The 14,483-nt window shown below is 41.9% G+C and overlaps 1 protein-coding gene across 3 annotated transcripts in view; it reads right to left on the bottom strand.

The window, feature by feature from the left end:
• Positions 1–1,757: 1,757 nt before the first annotated feature.
• Positions 1,758–14,483, bottom strand: part of rno (PHD finger protein rhinoceros) — a 60,847-nt gene continuing 48,121 nt past the window's right edge. For all 3 annotated transcript variants that reach the window (XM_045768567.2, XM_045768569.2, XM_045768570.2), the window contains 2 exons: positions 12,146–12,268; positions 1,758–11,796 (listed from right to left, as the gene is read on the bottom strand). In XM_045768567.2, coding sequence (XP_045624523.1) covers positions 2,770–11,796; positions 12,146–12,268 — 9,150 coding nt within the window. In that variant the 3' untranslated portion in view covers positions 1,758–2,769. The remainder of the gene's footprint in view (positions 11,797–12,145; positions 12,269–14,483) is intronic.

The following is a 14,483-nucleotide window of genomic DNA, read 5'->3' as shown; positions in this document are numbered from 1 at the left end:
GAGGTAGTAAAGCTGCTGCAAAAAAATAGCCCAATAACTCTAACATCACACATAATAAAAATCTTTGAATGAGTGCTAAGCAGCAAGATCACAAAACCCATTGAATCAGTCTACATAACCCTGGGAAACATGGGTTCAGAACAGGACACTCCTGCTCCCTCTCAATTCCTGGATCACTATGACATGGCCTTAGATGCCATGGAAGACAAACAAAACACTGATGTAATATACACAGATTTTGCAAAAGCTATTGACATATTTGACCATGGTGTTATTACAAATACATCATCGTAAGACTTCCAGGCTTCACAATGGCCGAAGAAAGTCATATGCAATTTTGTTTCTTGTGCACCGGAGTGCCAGGGATTTAATATCTTAAGTTTTGGAAAATTTGCATAAAAATCCTATATATTTTCTACTGAATACTAGACATCCTGCAGTAATTAGTGAGAATGTAAATAAAGGGAAAATCCATTAAGGAAAGAAACATGAAAAAAAAATGAAAAACTTAGGATGGGATCTGTGAAATGATGTTTACCTTACCTTTAGTCAGTTCCAAAGATTAATATCCACACAGCCTGGTTTCCGACTAGTAAGGAAGGGAGGTCAGTCATTCAGACAAATTAACACGAGGGAGAAGGTTAAGATGGGATAGAAAATGAGTAAGGGAAGATGCTTAGCAATAAGGACATCATCGGACTCTGGAATGAAGGTGGATACTACAAAATGATCAGACTGAGGTTTTCTTTCCCTTAGAGATGAAAGATGAGGGATCTGGCATATAATTGTGACTGAGGAAAAAAAAGAGGCAAAGATTGAAGGAACATTGATCACAATACAGTTTGCAGTGTCGGCAGCTGCCTTAGCCAGAGATAAATGTCGAGGATAGGGAGGAAACATTAGCTAGATTGACCTTCATAGAAGATGGGGCAGAGACAGGTACAAGAGGGGCCATTACTATCTACATCAAAAACAAACTGCAGGATGAAACATTATTACCAAGTATATTATTATTGTCCTTACTATATATAATCCAGGTGAGGGGGAAGGGAAATGTATCTGGAACTTACCTGATGGTCAAAAGCGAAACTCCTTAAACACTCATCTGCCCATAGGCCTTCAGCCTACGGGGACTTCACAAAACACTGCAATAACTTCTGAGTTAACAGAGCATTCAAGTCTTTTCTACAACTACAACCTACAGGATAAAATGCACTTCCTATCCTGTTCTATATTGAAGTTAGACAAGCTTGAAACTGTTACACCCAATGCCAGTCAGACATATTAATGAAACAGTGTGGATTAACATCTAACATCAGTCTTTTGGCATCTATGTTGTATATACAGTACATAAAATTAAACCTATACTGATATATACTGATCAATCATTCACCCTGAAGGGAACAAGGGGAGCCGGTCGGCCGAGCGGACAGCACGCTGGACTTGTGATCCTGTGGTCCTGGGTTCGATCCCAGGCGCCGGCGAGAAACAATGGGCAGTTTCTTTCACCCTATGCCCCTGTTACCTAGCAGTAAAATAGGTACCTGGGTGTTAGTCAGCTGTCACGGGCTGCTTCCTGGGGGTGGAGACCTGGTCGAGGACCGGGCCACGGGGGATACAAAAAAACGAAATCATCTCAAGATAACCTCAAGATAACCCTTGCCAATAGTTACAGCATCATATGTTCCTAGTCAGTGCATTTGTTTTTAGATAATAAGGGATTTTGCATGTTAGGTTGAATAATTACAAAGGCCTACTATATAACATAAAAAATTTATATTTCAATAATATTAATGTATCACATGACACTAAGATTTACAAGACTATCTCTCTGTTGAGGAATCAAGAAATATATTACAATCTTCTGCCTTCTAGTAGATAAACAACTCAGTCTTCACGGAAACAACTTGTCCTTACAACAAAGTGAAGAATTAAAAAGCCAAGAAATCTATATATTAAATGACAGTAATGGCATGGAAATTTGTGACACTTAGAGAAGTCAAAAAATAAATAATTCCAAGTTTAATAAAACATAAGTTATGTCTGATGAGCAATCAGAACTTAAAACTGTACAAAAGTAATAAAATTACAAAAAGCAAATACAGTAATTTGTACATTCCTTTCTATTTACAATGGTAAAAAAGATATCAAAATATGGGAACACAAGTCCTCCCCGGAACAATGGGTCCGGCGCTCAGGGCCCCAAGGTCAGGGGTCCAGGGGGACCCAGCCAGGGGTCAGGGGCGCCGTGCCCACCACACTGCCATGCTCAACAACAACCACCCTCACATTCCATACAAAAGTGACAGTAAAAACAGGCAAGGAAACAAGACGTTTGGCTAAAGTAGCCGACTGAGGGTGGAGCAGGTGAACCAGGGGAACCACATCTGGTGGCTGGGGCCTTGTGGGGCTTGCAGAGTGAACAATTATCTTAACATGGCTGTATGGGGGAGACCAGAGGTGCTCCCTCCTGACTCACCCATCACATTAACAATCATAGCCAACAGTGTAGCCATACCCTTGTAAAATTCCTTCTGGGGAGCGAGTATTTTTCCCTAACAAATGACAGTGCAGAACATTACATTAATAAAAAGAGAACAGAAATTGTGGCTGCCATCAGCCCATGAGATGCAAGTGATTAAATCCTTGCGTAACTAACATAGTGCATCGAGTGAGCAACACCAACGGTATCTACATTTGTACATAATTATGGTAGTTTGTTACATTATTGTAAATATTAAAGTTATTACTATGAAAGAGAAGCAATTATCATCTGCAGTCAGAGCCTTCCTTGTATGGGTATAACGTGTGGTGTATTGAGGGGACGTCTGGTAAAGGTGGTCCTGATTGCTGCCGAGGAGACCCTAAGCTGCCAGCCGGGTCTCCGCTTTCTGTAACGCTTCTGCTGGCAGCTGCTATTTGAGCCTCTAATCTTTGAAACAAATCTTCTTGTACATCAGATCTTGGGGGTGGACCCAGTCCTCCAAGACCATATTCTACTGGGCCCAGATTTAGCTGTTCAGGTGCTGTACAGGTAGGGGGTTCAACTTTCCGAGGGTATATATCGTACAAAGGAGCAGTAAGCCGATTAGGATTTTCCTGTTGTGATAACCGGGATCCTGCCTGAGACTCGCTTGGCATTGAAGGATTGAATGGAGGTGGCGGCGACGGAGGGGTTAAATTAGATATATTTTTTTCCGATTGGGATTCTGGGGGAAGATCAGGTGGTTTAGGAGGAGGAGGACCCGGTCCTTGGTCCTGTATATCAGGTTGAGGCTTTCTGGGAGTATTGGAGGCAACATAACCATCTAAGCGTCTAGATAACTTCAATTTTAGGGGCACTTTAGGAACAGAAGATTCTTCTTTATTTGAATCAGAATCAGGCTTTGGCAAGGATAACCGAATCTTCAAGGAATGAGGCATGATAGTATCTGAATCAAGCCTATCATCTTTATAACTACTAGAATCGTTCGTCTCTCCCTTGGAATTTTTAATGTTACTCGAGTTATCACTTTTACCTTTCCCAAACCTTATGACTAATTTTGGAGCATTTGTGCTATCCCCCGCAATCACTTTAATATCATGCTTTTCAACAGAGTTGAGATCCTTATTCTCTGCACAAGAACTGTGACCAGTCTCCCCAGAATATACCTTCCGTTTTTTTGCCTTCTTTTCTCTGTCTGAGCTCTTCAGGCCACTCTTCTTAACCGGCTTATCAAAGTCGGCCATAATTTGTTCGCGAAATTTCATGTTATCACTCTTAATTTTAACCATAGGGTTTTCTTCAGCATGTCGTTTCTTAGGTGGACGTTGCTTCCCAGCCAATTCTTTAGTGTCCATGGTAACAGTAGTAACTTCACTGCCTTTCTTGCCCAAACTTATTCTTAGTTTTGGTGGAGGTTTGGCATTAGACACATCTTTCTCCTCCAGATTTTTAGACTCTTTAGCACCTCTTGGTCTCTTTCTGCTGGTATCTCCAATTTCCGTTGCTTCTGAATTACGTTTACCTGATTCTTCCCTTATAGCCCACACTTTCAGATGCCTAAGCTCTCTTGGTGGTCTCTTTCTTCTACCTCCACCTGCCGCAGTGCTAGGAGGCTCATCTTGTGTGTACATCTTGTAATCTTCTCTTGTTGGTATAGATGTCATGGAAGCTACCGCCTTGGGAATTGTGATTCCAGTTCTTACATGTGGAGTTGGATTTGGAGTACTGTTAATAGGCCCCGAATCTGGTGGTTCAGCTGGCATTTGATCCTGATAACAATACTGCCGGATAAGTTCCTTCTTTCTCATTCGTCGCAAAGTTGAAGTCGTAGACGTTGGTGTTGGGGCCCCAACTGCCTCTTGTGGTGGAGCTGCTGTATTGCTAGTTGAGTACGAGTTAGCATAAGGCCCTTTAATTTTGAGCTTCAGTTGATTGGTTCTCTCATCTATGCCAATTTGTGCAGTAGGTACAGCGAGAGAGACTTTACTGTGGTCCCCAGCAGCTGTCTGAATAACTGTCAGTTCTGAACTCTGGTTAGTCTCTCTTGCCTCACTTATGTTTGATATTGTTAATTTAGTTTCAGATATGTTTGCTGTGTACTCCACACCAAATGGTGGCAAATTTTGCAATCTATCTGGTGTTTTTGGTGGACCATCTGGTATAGTGTCTCCATGGGGTGGTGTTGGCGAGTGGACACTTCTACGTAACTGGGAGTTCTGCATATTTCTATAATCTTCAAGTATTTTGGCAACTTTATCATCATCACCACTGTTTATTTTACCAGCCCCCTTATCCTTATATGATGACTTCGACTTTTTGCTAGATTTTTTAGGGGACTGTTCCTTAAGGTCAATGATTAATGTAGGCGCAGTTGACTGTTGTTGTGGGGTTGTGTCCACAGACTGACGCTTCTCACGAGATTTTCGAAGGTCATCCAAAGTATTGTTGGCTGGACCGTCATCATCATCAAATTCATTGTCAAAATCATACACTGTTCCCACAAGCTCTTTAGGCACTGAAACAGAATTAAATCTTGGACTGTGGCCTCTACCTTTACCTTTGCCTGCATTCCTCCCTCGGCCTTTACTGTAAGATGCTCTGTTAAGTTTAGTTGACTTCTTTTCTCTCGTTTTTGGACTTTCTTTGTTCCACCGGGGAGAGGATTTTCGAGATCTAGGAGGTTTTTTATCCAAAATTTTCTGGGGTTTTGGCTCTTGCATATAAATTGGCACACGTTTTTGAGTAGGTTCTTCTTTCTGATGAATAACACTATCATCAACAGTAATGGTTTCAATTTCTGAATCAGGTACATCTACAGTAGTGTGCTGTGGTGAAGATTCCCTTTGACTGGTGGGACTCATCACAGCTGGGAGAGGAGATTTATTTAGTGAGCTTAGACTAGTTGTATTTGTAGCCGACTTGGCTACAGTCATTACAGAATTAGATACAGTTGGCACCACATCCTTCTTTGATATGAGAACAGAGTTGGCAGTAGGAGACACAAGTGGTCTCGGGCACTTACTTCCTCCATTAACAGTGTCGGCAGATGTTATGCAAGCTGACACGGCTACCTGGGAAGCTTTACTGGACTGGGGAGAAACTTGTGCCTCTACTGGCACTCTGTTTCCTCTCAACATTAATACTGAATGATCGGCAGGAGATATCTCTGGTAGGGGTACACACGTCTGTGGTGGCTGTGAGGCTAACGAAACAGAAGTGTCGTTTTTGTTGTATATACTTGACGGAGAAGGTTGTGGTTGTGCAGTTTTGTTGTGTGGTAATACTGGAGATAGAGTTTCTTCTCTGGCTGCCATTATTTGCTGCCCTCTACTAGTGGTGGGTGAGGTAAGACCTAGGACAACTTTATTCCCAGTGGTTGGTGGAGATGGTAGAGGCACAGGTGCAGCCATCACACTAGGTAATCCCGGAGATGTTAATGGCTTGCCAACTTTATTACCAGAGGCGGCTGGTCGGTTATTTGCCTTATTATTAGTTGGAAGAATTTCTGGAGTGGGCGGCCGGTTATCGAGATTGGGTAATCTGGTCAATTCCTGAGCAGAATGTATGCTAGGTTTATCTGGAACCTGATTTTCCCGAGAAGGCTGTGCATACTGTTGTTGGTTGAGAGCTGCAATTTCCGAAGCACTGTGCTGCCGTAAATATGCTAACGAATTAAATAAATGAGGTGGAATGCCGGACTCTAACATCTGGCGTAACTGATTAGAAAGTAAGGCTTCTTGCGGCAGCATGGTACGGGCATTTAACATATCATAGGGGGTAAACAGTTGATGTGGAGTATCTGGGTAAAGAGCTCGTTGCAAATCTAGCATTGACATAGATGTAGTGAGGCCAAGATCAAGACCTGTCATTGGCAAGTGAGGAGGAAGGTGAGAACCACTACTGGGATCCAGTTTGTGGTCCTGCGGGGGAGGACTCTTAACCCATTGGCCTCGCCACTGTTCCACAAAATTAGCAGCTGGAGAAGTTGCACTTTTTGGAGTTAAGGTTTCTACAGATGATGCCTGAGAAGAAGGAATAGAAGATTCTTGTGGAGGAACAGAAAAACTAGATGAATTTGGCTGGCTGTGTTGTGGTGAAGCTGTGAGCTCACTCTGACTTTCAGAAGGCAGAACAGAATTACTGGGCTCTGGTTGGGCTTCAGCCTGTCTTTTCATCTCCCCTATGACATCTTCCAAGTTCTTTCTTCTTGTTGGGGACATAAATCTTTTCACTGACTGTTTGAATTCCACTGAACTTTGTACAACCACCGGGGTTTTACTGTTTGCATCAATGGTTTCTATACACGACTCCTCTGGCATAAAATTATTTACAACACTATTTACATTTACCACTTCATTACAAACAGGCTGAACTCTATCTAAAGGTTCAGGTGTAGTTATTGCACTCTTATATCCACTGTCCTTGGGCTGTTCTACTCGTTTCTCTCCCGACACAAGCACAGAATCGTCATCACTGTCACCAATGCGAACTCTCTTGTTTTCAGGCTCCGTGTCTGATGTTTCAACAATATCAGCTAATCTTTCAACCTTAACTTCCTCATCAACATAACCAAAAACACCAGGCTTTTTTTGTTGTTCTATAGTCACAGGAATGTCTAACTGTTCTTCTGTAGAACCCTTTTTTCTAACAGGAACCTCTGGTTCAACTAATGTTTCTGTAACAGGTCTCACTGGCTCCTCCACTTTCACTGGGCTTCCATCATTTTTGGCTTGTATTTGTTGTGGCTCCATTTCTGTAACCAATTCCACTTTTTCTTGTAACCTTTCTTGAACTTTGTCTGTATTTTCTTTCTCTTTTGCTTGTTCACTTTCAGTAACCATATCCAACTTTTGTTGTAATGGCTGTAACCGTTCACTCTGGGATTCTAGTTCGTCTTCCGAAGTATCCAGAGGAATTGCAACTTCGTCTCTTTCTTTAGGCAACTCATTTTCCCTTGTAATTTCTATCCTCTCTGCTGGTAATGTTTCTTTATCCTTATATAAGACTTTTTCTCTTGACACGTCTCTCTTATCTCGTAATGGCAGAACCTTTTCTTTAGGTGGAAATACTTTGTCTCTCGGTGGATAAGCTTTCTCCCTGGGCGGTAGTAGTTCTCTCGATAAAGTCTTTTCTCTCGAGGGTAAGATCCTTTCTCTTGAAGGCATGACCCTTTCTCTCGAGGGTAAGACCCTTTCTCTCGAGGGTAAGATCCTTTCTCTTGAAGGCATGACCCTTTCTCTCGAGGGCAAGACCCTTTCTCTCGAGGGTAAGATCCTTTCTCTCGAGGGTAAGATCCTTTCTCTCGAGGGCAAGATCCTTTCTCTCGAAGGCAATACCTTTTCCCTTGGAGAAAGAACCTTTTCTCTAGAATGTAAAGCCTTTTCCCTTTGTACTTCTTTTTCTATTATAATGTCATTACTCTCCAAAGACTCCGATTCTTTTGATAACACTTCGTGCTCTCTTGAAAGTATATTCTTTGAAAGTGGTGCCATTTCATTTTCTCTATCTGTTACATCCTTATTTTTATGTACACTTTCTTTTAAGGGTGAATCTCTGTCTTTAGGCTTTTCTCTCTCTCTTAGCATTTCTCTCTCGGATTCTCTCTCTCTTAACGCTTCTCTTTCTCTCTTGGCTTCTTTCTCTTTTAATGCCTCTCTCACTCTTATTGCTTCTTTCTCTCTTAACGCTTCTTTTTCTCTTAATTCTTCTTTTAATGCTTTCTCTCTCAATGCTTCTTTCTCTCGTAATGCTTCTTTCTCTTGTAACGCTTCTTTCTCTCGTAACGCTTCTCTCTCTAGTAACGCTTCTCTCTCTCGTAACGCTTCTCTCTCTCTCAATGCTTCCTTCTCTCTTAATGCTTCCTTCTCTCTTAATTCTTCTTTTAATGCTTTCTCTCGTAATGCTTCCTTCTCCCTTAAAGCTTCTCTTAATGCTTCTTTTTCTCTTAAGGCTTCCTTTTCTCTAAAGGCTTCCATTTCTCTTAAGGCTTCCTTCTCTCTTAAGGCTTCCATTTCTCTTAAGGCTTCTTTTTCTCTTAAGGCTTCTATTTCTCTTAAGGCTTCCTTTTCTCTTAAGGCTTCCTTCTCTCTTAATGCTTCCTTTTCTCTTAATGCTTCTTTCTCTTTTAAGGCTTCCTTTTCTTTTAAGGCTTCCTTTTCCTTTAAGGCTTCCTTTTCTTTTAATGCTTCTTGCTCTCTCTCTCTCGCTACTTCTTTCTCCTTTATTATTTCTTTTTCTCTTAAAGTTTCTTTCCTTTCTCTTAAGAGCTCTTTCTTATCCCAGGCCACAACAGTTTCTTTTACCGTCTCCTTTTTTTCGGAGGTGGTGATTCCTGAGGCTGTCTTCTCTTCGCTGATTCCCTCAGTGACCTTCTTGCTGGATCTGAGTGATTCCTCAAGCTGTACCTCTCGCCTTCCAGGGAGTTTGCCGTGGCTGGCACCAAGGCTGTGGGTGAGTGGAGGCGGTTCTCTCTCTCTTCCTCTTCTTGGTCCTCTGGGTGGCGCATGAGAGTTACTTCTGACGTTTTGCATGGGGACATCACCAGAAGGAGTTCTCGGTCGGCACTGAGCCCCACTTTGACGCAATCTTGACTCCAGTCCAGCCTCTCTTCTGACAGCTGGTTTTGTACTGGCATCTTCCATCTCAGTGGGCACTCTGGATTCACTTCTCTCAGTAATCGGCGGCTGAAACCCATGTTCAGGCCGCCCTTCGGAAGTTTTAAGCTTCTTATCAGGGGCCTTCCTAAGGGTTCCAACTGCCGGTTCCTGGTTTTCATCCTCTCTCTCGCTGTCAGAGGTGAGCCGTAAGTCACCCGAGATGTTTGCTGGACCATGAAAGGGCTGATTCTTTGAGGAGGACTCTTGGCCTTCATCAACTGGTTTATGAGTTGGAGACAGGCGAGTCTTCTTTCCAGGAGTGGAGGGTCTTTCACCGTCATTCTCATCTGACGAGCTCTGATATTCTCTGACAAATATGTCGCCACGAAAAAACTGCTCAGCAGATGACGTTTCCTTTGGTGCTTCAGGCACTGGTTCAGGCTTCTCTTTAACGAGTTTTTCCTTTTTGGCAGAAGTCACAGATTCTTCTTCACTGTCTGAAAATATGGACTTGGATAGTTTCTGCAAATCTTTTGGTCCTTTCCTTGTTACTGATGAGCTTTCTGATTCACTCTCCGATTCTGAGTTTGTAACATTAGCTGGTGAAAGATGCTTGGCTGCACGCGGTGACTTTGATTTTGATCTTCCACTACCTTTACTCTCCTGGCGTGAGATTCGCTTTGTTTTAGTTGGTGGTACGACAGGAGCAGGTGGCACTTCGGGATCTTCCACACCAGTACTGACTGAAGCACCTTTACTATTGACCCCTTTGAGGTTTTCCGCAGCCTTCTTTGCCGCTTGCCGCATTGGTACATAAGGTAAAATTTCTGGAGGCTCAAACATGTTCTTTTTGGGAACATCACTTCCTTCAGTTTTTAAATCATCAACAGCTTTATCATTTTTATCCTTGGTAATTTTCCCTTTTCTTCCTTTAGTTGGCGTTACTTTCTTTTCATCAGACAATTTTCTTTCTTCAATGATTTCAGGCTCTTCAGATTCTTCCTTCACCTCTTTAACTTGTTTTGCACCAACCTTCTTTGCCTCAGCTGTTGTTGTCTCTGCAGGCGTTGATGATGCAACAGCCACAGCAGTGGTCGCAGAGGTACTCGTTGTGTTCTGACTAGTGATGAGTTCCGACGCCTTCTTAGCAGCCTTTCTCTGCGGAACAAACAAATGACCAGAAGTAGCTTCCACTTCACTGCCCTTTGTGCTACTAAGCTCTGAATCAATTTCTTCTGCTTGTTTTGTCTCGTTTTTACTTTTGTCAACAACAGCCGTCTTTTTGACCGTTTTGCCACTCTTATCACTTTTCTTTTTGTTCATTCGCTCAGCCTTTGCTTCTATCTTTGGAGTAAACTCCTTCTTAGCTGCCTTGGTTTTCAATGTTGCATGATTTTGAGAATCTATGGTACTTTCCTTATTTTCATCATCACTATTCACATCACTATCACTTAAAACAGTTTCACCCTTTTTCTCACGTTTCTTTGGTCCTTTACTTAAAGCCGTATTGCGACCATTATCAGAACTGCTATCTGTCCGGTCACTGACACCACACGCATCACTAACAACAGCCGCTGGATCATTACTCTTTTCACTGTTGTCCTCATCACTAGATAGTTTGTATGTTGGAGGACCTAACTCATCATCATCACTTAACTCTAACTTAGGAGGTTCACATGCCGGAGAACTCACACTTACGGGTTCAATTCCCACTGCACCTTTCCCCCACTTTCCTTTGCGATTGGGCTTTTTCTCTTTAGACGGAGTAACTGTGACTGCAGGCTCGTCCTCACTGCTCACACTAGAGTCAACCTTGGGAGGTGTCACCTTTTTCTTATTTCTTCTTTTACCGGGTTGTGGTTTCGGTTTACTAACCGTCTCTGTTTCATCCTCAGAACTTTCTACAGGAGGATGCTCCCTAACTGTTTTAGAGGATGACGCATTTGTTTCACTTTTTATAGTTTTTTCTATCAGGGCATCAAAATCTTTTGTATCTTTATCATCACTGGATGCGGGAATACGATCCCTGAAGGACGCACTTTTGATGGCATTGGCTCGACCACTGCCTCTTCTTCTTCTCCCAACTCTTCCTCTCACCGACACACTGCCACTTTCAATCACAGGCTTCTCCTTGTCACTGCTTTCCAAGGATGTGAGTTTGCACTTACTCGACGCTGGCTCATGTTTGATGGAGTGGTTCTCCTTATTCATCTCCTCCTCACTGCTGGTGTAAACAGAATAACGTGCATTGCCCTTTGGAGGGGGAATCCACTTATTCATTGCTAGAGAGGAATCCGAGTCACTGGTGCTACACAGAGAACTAGAACGAGAGCGCCGCTGTTCGGCGCCATTAACGTACAGCTTCTTATATGGATTGTCGGATTTTTCCTTCTTAGGTCTAATGAGCCCATTCACATCTTTCTTCAATGGTGGTTTTCTACTCTTGACCTTCTCAGTTAAAGTGCCAGCAATGCACGCAACAATCTTCTCAAACTGCTTCTGGGTGTGAAGAGGGGCGGTGTGGTGAGAGTAGAGCTGGTCATAAACAGAGTGGCCATGATTGGCTTCCATTACCGCTTCTATTTCCTGAGGAGTTAGGTTCATGCTATTGCTGCTTAAGAGGGACACTTGCTTGGAAAACGTCTGCTCACGAATCTTGATGAACGATCGTGATAGTCTTTCCCGACGATTCACCATGTAACACAGATTACGAACCTGAAAGAAAGAAAATGTTAGAAAATCAAGCTTTACTACATGACTCACATATACAGTATATCAATTACACTTTATTATTGAATCTTGAATGAATAACTCTCTCATTTTATCACTCTGCACAATTATGTTGGCATTCGCAATATTAATAAGAATTCACAAAAGGCAAATAATTTCTATATTTAAATTTAGCTTAAACAACTCCAAGGTAAATATTCCCATGCATGCTAGCCAGTGAAAGTCCAAATATTTCCATATTATATAAATGCTACCACTATTTACATTTTGAAATGGATTTTAATCAATACCCATCGTGTGCGTTAAGAAACCACTTAAGCCATGAAATGCATACCCTCTCCAGGTATTGGCGTAACTGCACAAACATCTTCATGCGTTCGATGTCGTGCTCCTGCTGATGAGATAGAAGGTCGATTTCTTCGCTGCGTGGTGTCAGCAGCGGCTTGTTGAAACTTGCCTGCAAAGAAAGCAAATTAATGAAGACGAGGAGTCACAATAACGTGGCTGAACTATGTTGACCATACCACACACACACTATAAAGTAAAGGGACAATGTTTCGGTCTGTCCTGGACCATTCTTAAGTTGATTGTTGCTTACACAATCGACTTGAGAATGGTCCAGGACAGACCGAAACGTTGTCGTCCGTTCACTTTCTAGTGTGTGGTTTGGTCAACAAAGCAAATGAACAATTTTGGTTGTGTGTAAAAACATATTGGCTCCAAATGTGTCATTTAACAGCAACTAACTATGTGCACAGAATTCACCAGTAAGTACCTAGAGCTTCAACAAATTCTGAAGTGTTTGAACATCTTTTCTTTAAGTAACTTTGTAAAGGAATGCAATGAGAGATATTGATTGATAACCAATGCATATACAGTATATGGTTTGATATGCTACTGTATGGTATTTGCATTACTATATGTATTGTATGTTACTGTAGGGTAATGTATGTTATTTTGGTAAACCCCCTTCTTCTTCTGGACCTACTATATGTGACTAGATAAGTGAATATCTGAGACAGACGGACAAAAACTGTCATAACGAGAAAGGAAATGTGAGAGCAGAAGGCAACAGGAGGGGAATGTTTTGCATCATTCAGTCTTTGGATCCCTGCTGTTGCTGAGCTATGTGCATAAGCTACCCTAGGGAGTAAGCTTCGTGTCACTGCTTGCAAATGATGTAAGCCGGATGCATGGACTAAACCACGGACTCGAGATGATTGCAGGCTGCTGCAAAAGGACCTAAACAAACTACAAGATTGGGCAAATGAATGGCTACAAGAACTCAATCCAGGTAAATGAAATATAGTGACAATGGGGGATAAGAAAAGTAAAGAAAGGCATTATAAAATAAGATTGAGGAACCTACAGAACTTGACAAATGAGAAAAAACAAAGCGTGGATTTTCTCCAGTATTTTGTATGCAGCTATCTTGAGTTATCTTGAGATGATTTCGGGGCTTAGCATCCCCGCGGCCCGGTCCTCGACCATGCCTCCTTTTTGTTACACATCCCCAGGAAGCAGCCCATAGCAGCTGTCTAACTCCCAGGTACCTATTTACTGCTAGGTAACAGGGGCATCAGGGTGAAAAACCTTTTGCCCATTTGTCTCCGCCTCCACCGGGGATCAAACCCGGAACCTCAGGACTACGAATCCGAAGAACTGTTCACTCAGCTGTCAGGCGCCCCAGCTATCATATTCTCCCGGTTTCATCCCTGCTCTAACGTTCTGAGATCACTAATTTTGTTACAAACCTTGGAACTTTTTAAGTTAAGTTTTGTGCATCACATGTGTGGAATTCATGCCATGATGTGTATGTTAGTAGTGACCCCACAGTGGCTATGTAGCTTGTCTTGAAAGAATCCTCGTTTGTTTTGTAAACAAACAAGGATTCATGTTATCATTCATGTTTTGGCCCATATGGTGGCAATGATTACTTATCAGCGACAACAGGAGTCACGCTACCTATCCTCTAGAATAATTCTGCAAAGGATTTTATATCAAAATAAAATTTTACATCAAAATCCCCTTCGGACAAAATATATTGCAATATAAATCATAGCGGCTTTTAACCACGTTTTCTACATGCGAGACATTAGTCAGCTAAGTTCGGGCACGTTAGTACATTATTCTTGCGACGTTGTGACAACTCCAAAGGACAGGTTGAGATGAGACCCAGTCAGGGATGGATTAAGACCTTTAGAGGGCCCAAGCACTGAAAAGATTGTGGTAAGGTGTACCCCCACATACCACATATGTAATTCAAAATAAAAACAATATTAAACCATAAAATATATATATTCTAATGAATTCTAATGAAATATATATATTCTAATGAATAAATACCATTATTTGTATGAGCAAAATGCCAATTATTCCATTGCTTTCTTGCCTTGAAGATGCATAGCATTTTAACTTACACATATCAAAGATGCCATATAATGCTTACTGTTGCTTAATTATAACTTTACATATACTACAAAAAAAATTCCTGCATTTTAGAAATGCAAATTTTTTAATCGTTATCTTAAAAATTAATGTGCCGCGCACTTCACTCACAAGTGACGCTTGACAAGTATTGCTGTACTGAACACGTTCTAAAGCAAGCCGAGGTTGCTCTGAGGACCACGTGGTAGTTGCCAAATTCCACTTTTGTTGTATTCCCTAGACAA

Source organism: Procambarus clarkii, chromosome 61 (assembly GCF_040958095.1).
Source record: "Procambarus clarkii isolate CNS0578487 chromosome 61, FALCON_Pclarkii_2.0, whole genome shotgun sequence".
NCBI lineage: Eukaryota > Metazoa > Arthropoda > Malacostraca > Decapoda > Cambaridae > Procambarus > Procambarus clarkii.
This window is presented reverse-complemented; position numbering and strand designations above follow the sequence as displayed.